This window comes from Callorhinus ursinus, unplaced genomic scaffold, assembly GCF_003265705.2.
Source record: "Callorhinus ursinus isolate GAN/ISIS: 27379988/994484 unplaced genomic scaffold, GSC_fseal_2.0 scaffold13, whole genome shotgun sequence".
NCBI classification, from domain to species: domain Eukaryota; kingdom Metazoa; phylum Chordata; class Mammalia; order Carnivora; family Otariidae; genus Callorhinus; species Callorhinus ursinus.
This window is the reverse complement of record NW_027397075.1, coordinates 7,115,674-7,133,871: the sequence shown is the minus strand read 5'-3', so window position 1 is coordinate 7,133,871 and position 18,198 is coordinate 7,115,674. Positions and strand designations below refer to the sequence as shown.

General features: G+C 54.3%; 2 protein-coding genes and 1 long non-coding RNA gene across 15 annotated transcripts in view; 2 read left to right on the top strand and 1 right to left on the bottom strand.

The window, feature by feature from the left end:
* Window positions 1–888: 888 nt before the first annotated feature.
* On the bottom strand, window positions 889–13,315 carry DEXI (Dexi homolog). The gene is made up of 2 exons (XM_025855558.2): window positions 12,382–13,315; window positions 889–1,554 (listed from the first exon to the last, which is right to left on the bottom strand). Exon 1 carries the CDS (start codon window positions 12,815–12,817, stop codon window positions 12,530–12,532), a length of 288 nt encoding a protein of 95 aa, XP_025711343.1. The 5' UTR covers window positions 12,818–13,315; the 3' UTR covers window positions 889–1,554; window positions 12,382–12,529.
* LOC112811467 (uncharacterized) lies at window positions 952–4,761 on the top strand. The gene is made up of 4 exons (XR_003205054.2): window positions 952–1,078; window positions 2,965–3,127; window positions 3,927–4,111; window positions 4,523–4,761. It is a non-coding gene; the product is annotated as an uncharacterized lncRNA (long non-coding RNA).
* Window positions 13,316–15,418: 2,103 nt separating the features above from the next.
* The window catches only part of CLEC16A (C-type lectin domain containing 16A), a 200,126-nt gene continuing 197,346 nt past the window's right edge, over window positions 15,419–18,198 (top strand). For all 13 annotated transcript variants that reach the window (XR_012380441.1, XR_012380442.1, XM_025855519.2 and 10 more), the window contains exon 1: window positions 15,419–15,672. Coding sequence is in view for 11 of the 13 variants with exons in the window: in XM_025855519.2 (XP_025711304.1) it covers window positions 15,593–15,672 (80 nt within the window). In the remaining 2 variants the exon portion in view is untranslated. The remainder of the gene's footprint in view (window positions 15,673–18,198) is intronic.

Genomic DNA, 18,198 nt, shown 5'->3' with positions numbered 1-18,198 from the left:
CAGTGGGGCACCTCTGTAATTATCAACACAAAGTCATCTTATGAGGTACGTAAATTACTGTCATTTCACAGATGTGACTTGCCTAAGGCCACACCCCTGTAAAGGAGGGAGTCAAGAAGCCAACTCGCCTTTTGGTTTCCATGGAGGGGTGGGTCTCCATTGGTACAGGCACAGCGTGCTGGGATTGCTCTCTCAGAGCCATTTGCTGTGAGGGGAGGAGCGATGCCCTGAGGAATAAACTAAAAATAAACTAAATAAATCCTGTTTCCCCTCAGGCCTCTTCCCCATCAGAAACCTCTCCCTTCGCCCGCTCACCTCTTTTCCTGGGCCTCTCAGATGTGTTCTGTTTACAGCCCTTGATGCCCTTTCTTAGCACAGGAAGACAAGGGGTGCTGGGGCTGTTTTTTTCTCTGGAGTTCTGGGGGGGTTGACCCTCCCTCGCCTGTGTCCTCACCCACACAACAGAGCCAAACATCGTGCCTTGTGTAACTCGGTGTATGTGAGGGCGCTTTGAGAAGCATCGGGCACTGTGCAGAACGAGAATCATGGCTGTTTTCTGATGAAACTGCAAGTCAACCCAACTTCACCCGTTCACCTGCTCTTTCCCTTCCTGATTCCCTGCGCTGTGGGCACGCAGGGAATACCGCGCCTCCCATGTCTCCGGGATCAGGGCCACTGGGCCTTGGCCACCATGCCCCACAGCCTAGCCCTGGCCTCTCTGGCCTGATCCCCCCCCCGCCAGCCCAGCTTGGGGGGAACTCTCCCAGCCCTGCTGGGTCCCAAGCCGGGGAAGCCCTGATTCTTCCGCCTTTTGTGGAATGCGAGGTCCTGCCTAAGGGCTCCTTTCCCAGGTTTCCAGAAAAAAAAAGAGGCAGGGACCCCACAGGCTGGAGTTGCATACATGTTTTAATTGAAAGAAGTCAGCCTCCTAAGTATTGCTTTTACAGGTTTATCAACGTCAAGTATTCATACCACTCACATTTTCAAAAATACTTCTGGCCAGAGGAACAATGTGGCATTCCCCTGGCATGATGTATCAGTCCTGGCAACTTGATGAAGAACAAGCAACTTGAAATGAGTAAGTCACACCTGACCCTCGGCCCCTGACACGATCTGTGGCTTCTCTTCCTTCTGACTTACTCCCTGAAATAGTCACTGCATCTAAGACCAGCCTTGGGCCCAACCCAGCCGGGCTGGGGGCTCCAGCGGCATCAGATGGAGCTGGGAGTGGCTTCCGTGTGTGTCCGCAGTTGGAAGTATCCTCTCGGAAGATTAAGTGGGAGAAGCAGGTGCAGTCGGGAATGAAGAGCAGGGAGGCAGACTCTGGCTGGGTTCTTGTAAACATCCATCGCAACTGCGAAAGGTCAAAAGCCAAGGCAAGGCCGTGTGTGTGGCGCTGCAGGCGGGGGAGGTCTTCGGATGCCCCTGCCTTTCCCCTTGGGCAGGGGCAAAGGCCTTCTGGGCCTCCGCTCTCAGTCTCAATCTCTCTGCCCCACCCTCCTGGGTCCGGAGGGAAACCTCTCTGTTGGCATGGAGCTTCTGGGGGAAGCAGGCCTAGCGAGAAGGGAAGAGGGGTGTTACCAGCACGAAAGCATTGTCCCACTGTCGCCCATTTGGTGGTGGCCTCAGGAGGCTCAGGGCGGGGCAGGGAAGCCTTCCTCCAACCCTTGCATTCAGGAACCATCAGAAAATCCCAGACGCAGGCTGGGCGTGTTGTCCTACAACTTTTATGAACTCTTTTTTAACGAATTTGCCTGATTTCTAAGGGCCCTGGTCTGGACAGCCAGTGCAATTTTCACTTGGGAGAGGAAGGATGGTCCATTCCTGGGAGGGAGGAGGGGGATCCTGGTACCTGAGGAAGGAGGGCAGCGTGCTCAGGGGTCACCCAGGGCCTGCTGGCCGACCTGAGCCCCAGGGCCGCTGAGCAAGCTCGGGTAGTGGGCAGGGCTTGGCAGCACCACCCACCTTGCCCGGAAAATGCTTCACAGGCTACCGGAAGGCTGTGGCCACAGCCAAGCTACTCAGCAGCCCTGCTGCGCTGGTCCTCCTGGGACATGGCATCATCCACGGTGCCTGGCCCCTCGGCTGGTCCCCATTTCCCATACCCTTCACTTTCCGTGTCTAGCTGGGTGAAAATGAAAAATGCACCCTCACCCCATTTCCAAGGGGCGCCCAGGGGGCAGAACTGCTTCTACTGAGAACCATGCATCTCCCCAAGGTTCAGAGAAGCCAAGTGACCTGAGTCACACAACTGTGACAGGCAGAGCTGCCACTGGACTGGTGGCAATGGTAGAAACCATCACAATCAGGCAGCTGCCACCCCCTGAGCTTTTACTATGTGCCACAAGCCCCAGGCAAAGGCTGCGGGTGCCTTGCTCTGTTCCTTCCGCTCACCCCTCCAGGGCACGCCGACCTGGCAGCTTCCACCTGTAGGGTGGAAAGCCTCCAAAGCCTGCCTGGCCCCCAGGCTGCAAGTGTAGGCAGAGCCCATGTCTCCCCAGAGCTGCCTTCCAACCAGTGATGACCAGGAAGGCGGGGGGCCAATACCCCAGCTCCTGCACCCCGCAGCTGAGTCTCCACCTACCCTGGCCCCCAGAGTTCCTGAGCAGTACTGAGCTCAGGGCTGCAGTGGTGACCTACTGGATGACAGAACCCTTTCCTGTCTCACCAACCCATTCCCGAATGGTAGTTCTGGGATCACCTCCCGAATACACGACTTGCACTTGAACCTTGGTCCCAGGGTCTGCTCCCGGGAGAGCAGACCTGAGACAGAGCAGTACCTATATCATGTCATTCAGCCCTCCTAAAACTCCGGGAACGACACATTATTATGAGTCCAGTTTACAGACAAAGACACTAAGGTTCAGACACGGTAAGTAACTTGTCCAGGATGCTCAGTTCTCCAGGCTTTCGTTCCCCTGGAGATTTTCAACACTGCCTAATTTCATACCTCCTGCATGCCAGGTCCTGAGCTGGGTGCTGGAGACCCCGCGATAAATGCGGCCATGCTTCTGAGACACAATCTGGTGAGCAATCGCAGCCCAAGGTAACACACCCTACAGGAGGGAGCACAGGGGACCAATGGAGCCCAGAGCCCGGGCAAGGCTGTGCACGAAGAGCACGCCAGGTAGGGGGCAGGCTTGTGACAAAGGCACAGCAGGCCCTAGAGCCCCCTAGAGTTTGGTATGGGGTAGGAAGCAAGAAGGCAAACCATGGTAGACACACAGCTGGAGAGGGGAGGAGGGGCCAGGTCAGCCACGTTTCTTGTGCTATCTGCCAGATTCACCTTCTAGAGGCCAGCTGGGGACACAACCCTTCACTGCTGAGACCCTCCCTGGCTCCCACTGATGACACGGGCCAAGTTCTTGTGTCCTGGGGCCCCAACCCACTCCCCACTGGACCTGGCATGAGGCGGAAGCCAGGGCTGAGACCAGAGCACTGGTAAGCTCAGCCCTCTGGAAAGGCATGTACGCCCCCCCCCGCCCCTCCCACCAGGAATCCCCCTTCTGCTAACCTCCCTCCAAGGAACCCCTAGGGTTCCCTGTGGGGTCAGTGCTGGTGCTGCTGAGAGCAGAGCTCACTCTAGAGATCTCCAAAGCAGGGGTTCATACTTAAGCCCACTTCAGACTTGTGTGGACTGGGTGTCAGAGCACAGAAATCACCCCCAGCACGGGGACCCACTCCCCTTCCAATCTTGGTGTCCGCCACCAGCACGGAGTCCAGATGAGCGTCAGTCTGGCTGGAACGTGTCTCCGACATGTGCCAATCTCCCCTCTGACCAGGCCCAGGGCCCCACAGGCGCCGGCTCTAGCTGGGTCCACTACTGTTCTGTTTTCACCGGGCTATCTGCAGGGTCACCTTCTATTTATGGCAAGTGATGCCAGGTTTCCACTTCTGATAGTAATATAAAGTTCCTGTCCTTTCAGAGCATCGCTTCACTTGAAAAAGAGCTCGTTTAAAGAAAACAAGGACACAAATGAGAATTCAGACAATAGAGAAGAAATTGCTGCCGGTGTCATAGGGGGTTTCGGAAACCCCGATCAGGGCTGGTCCCACTCCTTCCACGAAGAGCCCAGACAGGCCGGGGACCTGCCCTAAGTCACAGAACAAGGTGAGGACAGCCCTGGTCTCTGTGTCCTTGGCTGGAAGATGTCCTGAGACCACTCATCTGTGCCACCCACTGTGGCTGTTAATCAATCCCCTTGCTCCTTAACTTGCAAGTCTGGCCTCACAGCAAACCCCCCAATGAGAATCCTGAGAATCTCAATAACAGGCGGTATTTCTTAAGCACTCTACACTTACCTTGTACTATCTGCTTTAACTCCTGTCCTAGCTCATGTATTCTTCAGAACAACCCTGGGCGGGGGTGGGGTGGGGTGGGGCACGCAGGCTCATCATCGGGAATTTCGGATGGGGCTCAGAGAGGCTTCAGTAAATTGTTCAAGGCCACAGAGCTTGCAAAGGGCAGAGGCGGGATTTGAACCTCCGTGGTCTGACCTTAGGTTCATCTCTTTCCTCCCAGGCATCCTGGAGATGCTGCAGCTTGCAGAATCCAAAGCAGTGGGCTCTCCGGCCTTCTAACATCATTACAGCACGACAATTCATTAGCCGTTGGCTTTTTTTTTTTTTTTCCCCTTCTTTCTTTCCGAAACTGTAACCTTTCATTCCAGGCTACTCCCGAGAGCTGGAGAGAGGGAGTGGCCGGCTGACTCATTTCTGTCATTAAAGAATGACAGCTGGGCACTGGATCCATTTTAAGAAGCAGCGTCTCGGCTCACTACCTCCGGGGACAGTGCCTAGTTTGGGATTGGCCGTTGTGTCTGAGGGGTGCTGGCAGGCGATGCTCTGGGACATGCCTTCTCACGGTCCTCCTGGGGGGCAGTAAGGGCAAGGCCTATCTCTGGGAATTCTAGCTCTGTCCCTTCCTCGCTGTGTGACCTCAGGCAAGTTCTCTCTCTGGGCCTATTTTCTTCATCTGAAACAAGAGAACGGTGCCCACCTCGTTGGGCTGTTTGTTGTTGTGAGGATTACATGAAGTCACATCAGTGGAGTGTCTACAATACATGAGGCATCTGCACGCAGTGGCCCCTCCCCTCCTTCCGACCTGTTCCCAGCTAGCAAACACACCAGGCAGGGGGCCTCTTCAGTGCTGGGGGGCCTTCTGAAAACAGTAGCCTTGTCACCCTCCAAAGACCCTGCGTGCTGGTTGCTCGTTCCTCTTTCCCATGCACCAACCGACCAATTCATGTGGCTAAAGACAGAGGTCACCCAGGGCCAAATGGGTGTCCACCGTGGTCTCAGTGACGGGCTGCTGTGTGCAGAAGGACCTCTGCCTCAGCTAGTCCAAGAATTCACGGCCGGAGGCGGATGGGAAAGGAGACGCTGCCCGGCTGCCTGGGTCCCTGATGGAAGTCAGTGTTCTGGGGGAACAAGGATTGGTTTCTCAAACCCAGATTTGGCTTTACATGTCAGCTGCTGACCCTCACCAGCTATGGGTTTTGTGAAGAATCTTGGTTCAGAACGTGTCTCCAGCTGGTCGGTGCCTCCAACTTAGTGAGGCCCTTCTGAAGGGACAGCGTTGGTCCAGGAGTCTTGCCACATCTAAGAACTGCCCAGACGATTATTTATTTATTATTTTCAATCAAGGCATTTTTTTTAACTCCAAATTTTTAAAAGGAACCTTTATGTCACTATCATGAATAAGAAACAGAATCATTTTGGGATGCCTGGGTGGCTCAGTCAGTTAAGCGTCTACCTTCGGCTCAGGTCAGGATCTCAGGGTCCTGGGATCAAGTCCCACATTGGGCTCTCTGCTCAGGGGGGAGTCTGCTTCTCCCTCTCCCTCTGCCCCTCCCCTCCGCTCATGCTCTCTCTCTCAAATAATAAAATCTTAAAAAAAAAATACAGTCATGTCATAAACAGAAGGCAACACTAAAAACAAATAGGAAAATGAAACCATTAGCTCTAGCCAGATACCCCTGGCCCACAAAACTGGGCCCGGGTCTGGTTTCTCTGGTCAAAGGGAGAAGTAGCAGGTGCTACAAAGGGAGAAGAGTGCCAGGGCTTCGAGAGCCTGGCCACACTCTGCTTCGGCGGCCTCACCTGTGCTGGAGGACCTCACTCGAGGAAGCACTGGGAACGTGGCTAGGAGGCCACCTCATAGCTGGGTATCTGGGATGAGTCACTAAATGTCCACAAGCCTCAGTTTCCCTCCCTGTATAAGGGAGCTAATGAGCCCTGCCCTGCCTGCTTCGTGGATAATGTGGATGATGCTCTGGGGAAGCTAGGAGATGTGGGAGAGGAAGTTATTTTTAACCACCCAGCCAATTCCCCTGCCAGGAAGGAATCCCAGGAATGAGGCCTTCCCCGTCCAGGGGTGCCTGGAACTAGAGCTTGCTCCCAGCCCCTCCCCAGGCTCGGAGCAGGGAATGGCAGCTGTGATGGTACCAGCATCCCCTGGACTCACCAGGTACCAGTTATCATCGCCCTGGGCTGCTTCAAAAAGCAGAGTTGAGGTCCCAGATCCCATCCCAGATCACCCTTTGCCTTAAAGGCACAGCCACATCCTCCCTGGTAATGGGCCCCCAAGAGGAGGAGGCGAGCACCCAAGGAAAGGGGAGGCTTCTTGGGCTGAGTCTCCTCTGCGTCTGACACACCACCAACACAGCACCATTATTGAGGGCTACACGCCATTCTTTTAAAAATAAGTTCACATTAAAAAAATATTTTTGAAAAATGAAGTACTACAACTAGTGGATTTAATCATAACTACAAGTGATGAAGGGAGAAAGAGTAACTTCACAGCGGGGAGACCCGGCAGACACCACTTTAGCCAAGCCATCAAAGTTAACATCACCAGCGGTGGGACAGACAGACGTCATGTGTCTCCCAGATACCCTGCACTCACTTCTCTGTGGGGCCCCTGCCAACAATGCATCATCTGAGCCTAATCTCAAGAGTAAACAACAGATAGACCCAAATGGAGAGAGTCTACAGGACACCCGACTTGTACTCCTCCAAAATGTCAATGTCATGAAAAATAAAGACAGAGTGAGGAGGTCAGGACTGAAGGCAGCTTGAGAGACACAACGTTTAAGGAAAAGGGTTATCTGCGCGATGGGATCTGGGACCTCAACTCCGCCTTTTGATTGGGAAAGGTCACTACTGGGACAATCTCACAGATCTGAAGAAAGTCACAGATTAGATTGGTCATAGGCTTGCATCGGGGTTAAATGTGCTGATCTTGACAGTTGCACTGAGGTTATGGAAATGAATGTCCTTGACCTAAGAAACTATACAGTGAAATATTTAGGAGTAAAGGAACGCAATGTCTGCAATCGCTTTCAAATGGTTCAGAAAAATAGCTATACATATGTATACGTGTACATACACACGCACGTATATAGTGCGGGCACACGCTGCCTATGTGAGCAAATGTGGCAAAATGTAAATACAATCGGTGACTCTGGGTGAAGGGTACGGGGGCCTTCTCTGCACTCTTGCAACTTTTATATACTCGAAGTTATTTCAAAATAAAGTTTTATTTAAGAAACTCAGCAAAAAGGAGGAAGATCTACACAGGAAGCCTGGCAGAACCACGACCACTATTCCGAGGTGGGACTTGGGAGCCCCCTCCTGGAGCCCCCCTGCAGCCCCTGTGAACGGGGCTCAGCTGTTTCACTCAGCTTTGCTCCGCGGCCCCTCACTTCTCCTTTCTGGGCTTCAGCTTCTTTATTTGTGAGATGCGGATAACAGTCCCTTTAACTGTGATCTTGATTTCCCACACGCAGGCTAAGCTTTCAGAAGTTCTGGGGGAAAGACAGCAGGTAAATCAGGACTATGAATGGTCAAGTTGAGAGGAGCCCTTAATTTTTTTTTTTTTTTTAAGATTTTATTTATTTGAGAGAGAGAGAATGAGAGACAGAGAGCATGAAAGGGAGGAGAGTCAGAGGGAGAAGCAGACTCCCTGCTGAGCAGGGAGCCCGATGTGGGACTCGATCCTGGGACTCCAGGATCATGACCTGAGCCGAAGGCAGTCGCTTAACCAACTGAGCCACCCAGGCGCCCGAGAGGAGCCCTTAATTTTTTTGACACGAGGACTGTGAGGGTCTTCCTTGGACGAAACCTCCAGTTTGTGTAACTTGGAGCCAAGGGAGCCGAACCCCTGGCATCTCAGCTGTCTTGAGACCCCTAACGGGGCCTTCTCCTGTCCACAGGGGCAGCGAGCACCCATGCACCCTGTGGCCAGCATGCTTCCAGGTGAGCCTTGTGCTAGGACAGAGCTGGAAAGTCAGCCAGGCCTGGGGTGCACACGCCTCTCCTTGCCACCATCACCTGTCTCTTGTCTGGACCACAGCTACGGGAGACCGCCTGATTCCCCTCATTTGCCCTGACCGCTCTCCTTCCCCTCACTCCTGGCAGGAGCTCCACCAGGGGCCTGTGGGATTGCCCATGACTTCAATCTATGGTCCACGTCCCTGCAGAAGGTCTGGGTTTCTGAGCAGGGCAGTGACGTGCCAGCCGGGATGTCCTACTGCTGTCTCAGGCTGCAGACTGGAATGGAGGGACCGGGGCAGGTGGATCAGGAGCAGCTGTGGCACCGAGTCAGAACCCAGAAGCCGGGAGACCCTGTAGTAAGTAGACTGATGAGTCCGGTTACCCTAGCTCTGTGTCTGAGCTACACCAGGCCCCACCGACTCTGGCAGCAACGTTCTGCAGGCTCTCCATTTCCGGTGCAGGAAGGCTCTCTCCCACAGCCCTCCCTCTGTGCCAGGAACACAGGGACAGATCAATCCAGCTGCTCTGCCTCCGCATCGGAAGTGCTGGGACATGAAGACTCTCCCTGGCTCCCAGGCCAGCCGCAGTGGCCCTTTCTCCTGGGAACGAGGGAGCGCCTGACTCCCCACTCCCTGCCCCAAGGCAATGATTAAAACTCTAGGAAAACTGCAGGCCACAGCTTGCTCCACAGCCCTCCAGATCTCATGGACTTTGGAGACCACAGGCGGTGGGAAAGCTGTCCTGAGGGTCCCAAGCCAGGAGGGCAGAGTGGGAAGTCTGTCCCAGCGGTCCACACTTGAACCCATCCAGCACTCAGGCAGGCAGTCCTCTGTGGCTCATCATGGGATTTAAGTATTGATGCATGATTGCACGTGCAGGTTTATACATTTGCAAGAGCCTGAGTGTACACCCTTTCCATTATATCTGTTAATGCTAGCAGTGGTTAATAACATATGACTTAACTGTACACAGGAAGGTCTGCGAGCTTTATGTGTATCTCACTTGATCCTCACAACGAGGAACATCTCATTACCCCCACTTTTTAGAAGAGAAAACAGACACACAGGGAGATACGGAACATGCCCCCAAGGTCACAGCTAGGATTGGGATTTGAACCAGGTTCTTGCTCCTCATCCCAACTCTAATACTCCCTCCTTCGATAAGTGCTCAACAAATGTTGGGTGGACCGCACTGTGTGGGCACATACCCAAGAGAAAAAAGAGAAAGAGAGCAAGTGAGTGCACCTTGCGATCTACCCCAGTCCCCACTGCCTAGCGCGCCCCACACCCTTAGTCAGTGCTTCCATGACCTTCTCCTGGGTAACATGAGAATACGTTCACATGAGAACAAGCCAGAAAGAATGAGATCTGACTACCGATGTTCTTCTGCTTACAGAAAGGGGCCCAGAGTTTGGGCCCATTTTTAGAGATTTCCCAAAGGCTTTTCCCGCTGCTGGCTACCCTTCCCCTCCCCCAGCCTGGGCTTCCCTGGTCCTGGGGCCAAGAACGCCCCGGCCTGGCCTCAGGACTGGGGAAGAAGGAATCCTATGCGTGGTTTCCCCACTTCTTCAGGCTCGAGTATTGCCCCCAGCCCCCGGCCTCCCTACCTCCCAGCTCGGGCCCAGGCACTCTGACAGCTTTGCAAGGAAAGGTGTCCCTGAGACACACTTCCTGGCTTTTCTGCGCAAACAGCCTTTGCTGCAAAGTTTGTCGAAGCATTTGGGCTTCAGTTTTTGGTTCAGAGTCTGCCAGTGTTTTCATTTGGAAGGGGAAGTGTTTCTGTTGATGTGGTGAAGAGATAAAATAAGACATTCTTCACCAAGTTACACTGTCTGAAAGTCAAGCGCTTGGCTTGGAGGCAGAGATTCATTTTCAGATCTGCAAGGCCTAGCGCAGGGCCTGGTAGAAGAGCAGGCAGAAGCAAAGTTTGTTAAATGGCTGACTGAGTGAATACGTAAAGGGCCTAGAACCAGGCATGGTCAATGATCAATACTCAGTCCGGGTTTTGACTGGTTTCCACAGGTTCTACCTTTAAAAGGTGTTCTCAGTCTGTGTTTCTCCATCTTCAGCAACCTTGCCCTACCCAGGCCCCCGTTACCTCCAGCCCGAGCAACTAAACAGTTCCTAACTGGCTTTCCCACTTCCGTACTTGCCCCGACAGCTCATTCTGCCCACAACTGCCAAAGTCATTTTTGCAAACTGTGAATTGAAATTGTGTCATCTCCTGCTTCAAACCTTCTGATGGCTTCCCACTGCTCATGGCCGTGGCCTCCCAGGTCCTGTACGGTCGGCCCCCACCTGCCCCACAGACCTCTCCTGGGGCTGCTCTTTAGCCACACTGGCCTCCTTTAGGTTGCTGCAAAAACCAACTCTCCTACCCCACAGCCTTGGCACTAGCGACTCCCTCTGCCTCGACTAGTTTTCCCCAGATCTTCAGTCTGGCTCCTGCTACCAATTTAGGCCTCAGCCCAACTGTGTCATCTCCTCAAAGAGACCTTCCCTGACCCTCCTTTCTAAAGCAGCCCATCTCTATTCTTCTGCTTCGCTCACTCAACAGACATTTATTGAGTGCCTACTAGACGCCAGGCACTGTTCTAAGTGCCGAGAAAGCAGCAGGAACTCAATAGGGATGCCCAGGTCCTTCTTACATGTCCTCATGGCTCTCAAAAAATCTGATCATCTTGTTTGGGAATCTGTCTTTTCTCACCAAGGGCCAGGAGGCCACAGCTAAGTCTCTCTTGTTCACTGTGTTCACACACTGGGCACAGTGGGTACCCTGTAAATATTTGTTAAAAGAACGGATGGATGGATGGAGGGATGGCAGGCAGGTAGGTAAGGAGACTGGGTAAGTATGCAGGGCAGCTGACCCACTCTCCACCTGGCACTTGGTTCTTGCTAAGGTCTCACTGAGCTCAAATGAAGTTTTATCAAAGAAATCTCACTGTCCACCTCTCAGGGGGAGCGCTCAGCCCTACCAATATCAGGTCCTGCCCCACCCTGCATTCCCTATGACTATGGTCATCTTGGCAAAGGCAGGCCACAGAGGAGAGGAGTTAACTCAGCCTGCTTGGCGTAAGTGGCATTGGAAGGAGCTCTTGCCACCTCAGTATCCTCCCTTCATTGCCATTCAGGCCCTATGCCTAGTGACAATGCACACTGTCCAGTGGAGGAGCTCAGCCAAAGAATGCCTGCAAGTCCCATGAACCTTCACCAGACCCAACAGCCTGCCTACCTCTCTCTCTCTCTCATCTTGTTCAGCTGCCTCTCTTGCCGGCTCTGAGACTTTGGCCAAGTCCCCTCTCCTTCCTGGACCTTCATTTCCCTCCCATCAACACACAAGGTGGGGCAGGACACACAGCTTCCTGGTCACAGCCGAGAGGCAGGACTTGAACACCTCAGTGCAAAGATCCTGTGGTCCCTACTCCTGCTGGCCCAAGAGCTCCCTGAGGCCTTGCAAACACTGCAGGCAAAGCCAGCCCTAGCTTGCCTGGTCTGCGAGAGCAACCTGCAAAACTGGCAGTCCTTGCAGATGCAAGCTGCGCAACTATCGAGCTGGGGCACCCTGAAACCCGACTCCCAAGTAGCAGCAAGCCCAAGGCCAACAGTAAGCGCAGACTTTGCTGAAGGAGGTTTCTCCTCTCTCTGATTCAGCCGGGCCCCACCCAGACCCCAGGGGCCACAGGACAAAGGCGGTCACTGCCTGGCTTGCTACCTCTTCTGACACTCCAAATCTTTATCCTTCTCAGGACTGTGGGAATCCCCAGAAAGCCAAGGTCACCATCAAGCCAGACTGAGGCAGAAGGGAGGAGCTGACAGCTCTGCCTCAAAGGGATCTGGGTGCAAAGGCACTTACAAGCTGTGGCAGTAAGTACCATGGCTAACCCAAACACCCCTTAGGCTCTGCCTCCCTTCCCCTCTTCAACAACTGTCACCGTCATCAGAGAAAGCTTTCCAGCCCCAGCTAAGGGCCTAACCGGGTCTGGCCATTGCTGGCATCCAAACAGACCTCCAGGAGCCTGGGGGAAGGGTGTGTGTCTGGTCTGGAGATGCCATCCTCTTCGCCAGCGCCCCCAACCCACCCTCCTCTGGAACAGAGGGCACTCACAGGTCTTGGAGGCCGGAGGCGGCTTCGTCCTGGGGATCCCATCCCTGGCCCGACGATGCCCCCAACCAGCAGCGGCGGCATGATTTGGGCGGCTGGTCCAGGCCGAGGGGTGCGGGTCGTTGGGGGGAGGGGAGGACGGTAGCCAAGCCTACTCCAAGTAACCATCGAAGACATCGAGCTCCGAGTCGGCATCGTAGAGGCCCGAGCCGGGGTCGGAGAGCACTCCGAGGTCCACGAGCGCCTGGTCCATGTCCTCGGGCAGGAAGACGAGGCCCACGTTGAGGACAATGTATTCCATGAGGAAGGCGTAGTATAGGATCAGCACATTGACGAAAAACAGGCCCACGTAGAACATAGAGGGCAGCAGAGACGGCGGCACGTAGGGGACCAGGGGGCCCAGCGCGTCCAGGTGGGCCGCGACCCGGGCGCCGGGCATGCAGGGGGCGGCGAGGGCGGCGGCCCGGCGATCCCAGCGATCTCAGCCGCTGCGGCGCCCGGGCGGCCGGCAAGAGGGCAGTTCAGCCATCCAGGGGCGCCCCGGGGGCTGGACCCAGGCGGCGCTGGGCCCCGGCGGTGCCCCCGCCGGTGTGGGCCGGCCTCTGCGGACGCGCCCGGGCCCCTGAAACCTGCCCGGCGGGGTCCACGCACCCCCAGATGTGCCCACACGGTCCTCTCGACCCACCTGGCGGACAGGCAGGCCCTCCCCCTGAGATGCCCGGCGGCTGCCCGGCTCCTCCGACGCGCCTCGCTCGCGCTCACAGGCCCTCGCAGCGCCGGCGGAAACCCCACCGCGGCTCAGCGTCCAGGGCCAGTCCGGGCGGCGGTCTCTCCAGCCCCGCCCGGCAGTTCCTCGAGCCCCCTCCGCGCCCCCGCAGGCCCAGCGCCCATGACTGCGGCCGCCGCGTCGCCCTCCTGGTCGCGTTCCGAGCACCGCCTCCGGAGCGGCCCCGCGTTCATTGGCCTGCCGCCCCTTGCCCGTGCTCATTGGCCCGCTCGACTCCCGCGCTCATTGGCCCGAGCCATCCGGGGACGGTACAGCTTCGCTCCGCCCCTCAGGGGCGCTGGCCTCTGAGCTGCTTCCCCGGTTCCGGGCTCCGCCCAGGTCTCAAATCAATTGGCTCTGCTAATCCCCCAGGGAGTAGCGGGGTGGGGGGGCGCGGTGAGAGACAGAACACAGTTCAAAACCAGACGCATCCAAAAGGCGAAAACAGCTGAAGGAAAACCCCGAGCTTCCTCAGCAGCCCCCCCTTGGACTTGGATATGGCGTCACGACTCAGTTGACCTGTCAAAAGGAGGCAGGGTAGGGGGACGGTGAATTTACCAGTGAAAATCTCGGACTTTCCAAAGTGGCAATTTTCTGTGGTGGGGAAGATTAATCAGTGCCTCCGTCTCTCCAAATTCTGGAGGCCAGAAGGTCCGCCCATTGCGAGGATGTGCATAATAGGGTTCAGGGACACTTGAATAAAGAGATTCCCAGGCAGGTCAGACCTGCTGCAGTGGGGTGGCTTGTTTTGCTTTGTAAACCATGTTTGAAAAGAGGACGTGGTTAAACATTGAAACCACCAAGAGGTACACAGAAAAGTGAGTCTCACCTTCCTTGATTCCCCTTCTCATGAGCACCCTTGTATATCTTTCAGGAGACTGATCTTGCCCAAAGCGCCTTCCAGAGCAGTTCAACAGACCTTTATTATTTTTTAAAGATTTGATTTTTAAGTCATCTCTACACCCAAAGTGGGGCTTGAATTCACAACCCCAACATCAAGTGTGGCATGCTCTGCTGACCTTGAGCCAGCCAGGCGCCAGGACAGACCTTTAAATCTCAGGTCACACTGAGCTGGGTGTTTTACATACATCGCTTAATTGCGGCTAGACGTGGCTGTGTAGGGTGCTACCCCTTTGTACAGATGAGGAAATCTAGGCCCAGAGAAAAGGGAGGGCCTGGAAAGAAGCTAAGTCTGTGTGTGTTTGGAGATTAGAACTGCCCGTTTTTCTCCAGTACTGTCTCTTTGCCCCTTTAGGTGAATTACAGAGCAAACCGTTAAATCTCCAACTGCTGAAGGTGAAATACACCTTCATTCCGTCGCTCATTCACTCTGCCAATATTTGTTGAGCCCCTATGATGTGCCAAACTTTGTGCTAGGCAGTGGGGAGAACATGGGCCCTCAGCCCAACTGAGCACAGTTAATGGGACACAGTAGGCCTTAGATAACTGCAGTGTAGAAAGGAAGGAAGGAAGGGTGAACCGGGCAGTCTTGCCTCCGGGGAGCTTCACTCCTACTCCAGGACAGAAATTTAGATACATTTTTTTGGCTCATGCGGGAAGTTGGAGGTTTCTTTTCTTCTTCTTCAATGTGGTAGTTTTGGGAAGTGGTGAAGACTAGAGAAACCCTCTGACAGCAGAGGACGTTCAGTTTTGGTACACTGTTGCCTGAAGGCCTTTCAAAATCTATTTTTTAAGTTGAAGTGGAAAAAGAAAAAAAGCTGTAAGGACAGTCAAGACCATTGACGATTTGGTACAGATTAACTTACTGGGGCGTAAAATAAGGGTGCCAGGGTTTGAACCACGCGCGGACTAGCTGCATGACCTTGGGTAAGTCAACCCCTCTGTGATTCAGTTTCGCCGTAGGTAGCATGGGGACTAGTACCCAGTTCATAGGTTGGTGGTTAGCTTTAATATCAGCATATGTAAAGCGCTCAGGACGGTGGCACATAGGATGCGCCATGCAATAGCTATTCTTATTCTTATCATACAAGCTAAAGATTGTAAACATTGCGGTTAACTTTCAAGCACCCATCTTCACCGATTCCCTCCTCAGGCCTGCGCGCACAGGTTTCCCATTCCCGCCCACCCTCGGATACTGCAGGCTCTCCCCCTCCTCTCGCTCCGCCTCTTCTCCAAGGCCGCAGGCCCGCAGTTGCGCGATGCACGCCGGGCCTTGTAGTTCGTTCGCAGAGTCCTGTCGGCGGGGGCCTCGCGAGCGAACTGCACTTCCCAGCGTTCCTCGTGGCGGCGGCCGTAAAGCGCGGCGGTCGAACGGCCGGTTCCGGCTGAATGTCAGTGCGGAGCTGTGGGCCGGGGAGGAAGGTGGTTGGCGGTCTCTCTACCACCTCCGCGGCTGCCTCCTCCGCTTGTGCTGCCGCTGCGGGCGCCCGGCCGCTCGGCCGCTCGGGCATGAGACCGTGAGGCGGGCAACGGGTCGGGGCCGCCGACATGTTTGGCCGCTCGCGGAGCTGGGTGGGCGGGGGCCATGGCAAGTCTTCCCGCAACATCCACTCCTTGGACCACCTCAAGTGAGTGTGTTGGGGGCTGAGGGGGCCAGGCCGCGGGGCTGGACGTGGGGTTGGGGGCGCATAGCCCCAGGCTGGGGGCGCTGCGAGGTGTGAGAGCGAGGTGGAAGGCGGAGAGAGACCCCCGGGAGAGGCTGTACGATGGTTAAGAGCGAGGGCTCTGGAGTCAGGGCGCCTGGGTTCGAACCCTGACACCGTCGCTCCTCGCTGTGTGACCTTGGGCAAGTGGCTTAGCTTCTCAGAATCTCAGTATCCCCATTTGTAAAGTAAGGACATAGATTTCAGTTTACGGATGCAGAGTTTGTTGTTCCCCGGGGGCAGCGGTGGGCACCAAGCTTCTGGGGTGGTACTTCTTAGGCTGGACAGCTTAGGGGCCAGAGATCTGGCCCTGGGAGTCAGATCGGGGTTCGAATCTAAGTGTGTGAATTTAGGCCTCAGTTTCCTCAGTTGTAAAGTGCTTATAGTGACAGCACCTACTCCCTATGGTTGTTTTGAGGGTTGGGTAAGGGAATGCTCGTAAAACGAAGCATGAACAAGTGCTCAATAAAGGACAATCGTTAAATTTTTTTTCCCTTGGAGTCTAAGGAGGGTGCTACCAGAAGTAGAGCTCTGGGGGAGGACAGGTGGCCAACATGGTCCTGGGAAGCAGAAGTGCACAGAATGGCCTTGCAGTCAGACCTGCATTCAAATCCTAATTCTACCGCTTAATGGCTGTGTGACCTTTGCCAAATTACTTCACTTCCTTGAGCCTCTGGTTCCCCATCTGCAAATGGGGATGGTGTTCACTGTTCAAGGATTCAATAATGTCATGCATGGAAAGAGATTGATCTAGTGTCTCTTACGCTGTAGGTGGCTAATAGTTGTAGCTGTGTTTATCAGCTAGGTCAGGCGTTCCCAGACCACCCTACCTAAAGTGCTTCCCCACTTCAGTTCCTTTCCCTCTGATCTTTCTCTTGCTTTCAGTTCAATGCCTGTCTTCACTATCTGCCTTTACCCTGTTTTTTTACTCCTTTTCTGTCTACTCCTAAACTGGTACTCCCAGGAGAGCGGAGACTGCTTGTTCTGCTCACAGCTGTATTTCCAGCATCTAGTGCTGTGCCTGGCACACAGTAGGAGCTCAGTGGCTACCGAAAGAGTGGGGGAAAAAATGGGTGGATTGGGGACAGGTGCAGAGCATGCAGACAAACCTAGGATTTTGGGGGGTGGTGAGGCGATGGAAAGTAGAGACTTTTGTGGAGGGAATGACTTCAGGCAGGAAAATCTAGTGGGGGGGGCATTTGGGTTGGGAGTAGGCAATCTTCTGGTGGTAAGAAATAGGCTGGTTTCCAGAGGGAGCTCTGAAGATTACTAATGGGAAGGAAGAAGGTTAGAGGGGGGAAGCAGGGAGAAGGAAGACAGGGGCCCAGGGAAAGGATTGGTGGGAGGGAAATCAGCTGGGGCTTCTCATTTGGCCAGGGGTCGGGGTGCTGTGCTTCTCAGCTGTGTCTTTTCTAGCACGGAACAGGCGTTTCATAAACGTTTGTGAGTCTCAGAGTTGGGGGGCAGAAGGGATCAGTATGCCGTAAGGCATGGTTTTAGGGAAGTGATGAGAGGACATAGGAGAGAGGCACAGGACAGGAGTGTGTAGGGAAGTCAGGAATCTTAAATGGGACAGCAGCTGGACTGGAAAGGGAGAGGCAGAAGGATTTCAGGAATTTAGAGAGTGGGTGTATGTGGCTGAGAAGGGGAGGATGGTTATCTAAAGGAGGCTGGGCCTCCCACCAGCATCCAGATACCTGCAGGCTTTCACCGAGCTCTGCCTGCCTCCAGCCCTTGTAAAGTACTTTAATAATTATTGAATGCATTTTTTTTTTGTGCTGGGTACTTACTGAGGATTTCCTGTGTGTTATTTCCTTTAGTCCTGACACGTCTGAGTTATAGGAACTGTTACTGTTTTACATTTTATAGAAGTAGAAACTAAGGTTCAAAGAGGTTAAGTCACTTGCCAAAAGGTGACAACGGAAACGGTCAAGAAGCCTGGATCTGACTTCAGTGCTCGCACCACTGCACTGTCTTTCTGAAGGAAGCTGCTTCCTAAGTCAGTTTGGGCAGACTTTCAACTTGGTTGAGTCTCTCTGCCCAATGGGGCATCTTTACCCACCAGCCAGCCGGGGAATGGTAAAGGTTCTCAGATTCCTTTGAAGTGTCTGGGAACTGCCCAGGTTCATTGTTTAGGGTTAAAAGGCCATTGGGTGCTTTTGGAAACCTGAGCTGCCTGTCCTGGATCAGGCAGATCAGCTTAATCCATATTACAGTCTGAGGAACCTGGCAATTTTCAGACTGCTGTGGGGCTTAGAAGATCCCAAAATGACTTGGAAAAGTGTCATAAACAGCTAGTGCTCACCCCAGTGCTTGTGATGTTCTTCATTTGGCTCTGATAGTAAGCATCTTGGGCCATAGGTACAGAACAGCTCATTCCCTGAGGGAGTTCACAGGCTGGTGGGGGAGACAGCCATAAAGCCAGTGACTGTAGAGCAGGACAAGTGCTGG

What these genes read in the sequence shown, in the direction of transcription:
- DEXI (XM_025855558.2), bottom strand. Translation starts at nt 12,817, where the DNA reads ATGCCCGGCGCCCGGGTCGCGGCCCACCTGGACGCGCTGGGCCCCCTG.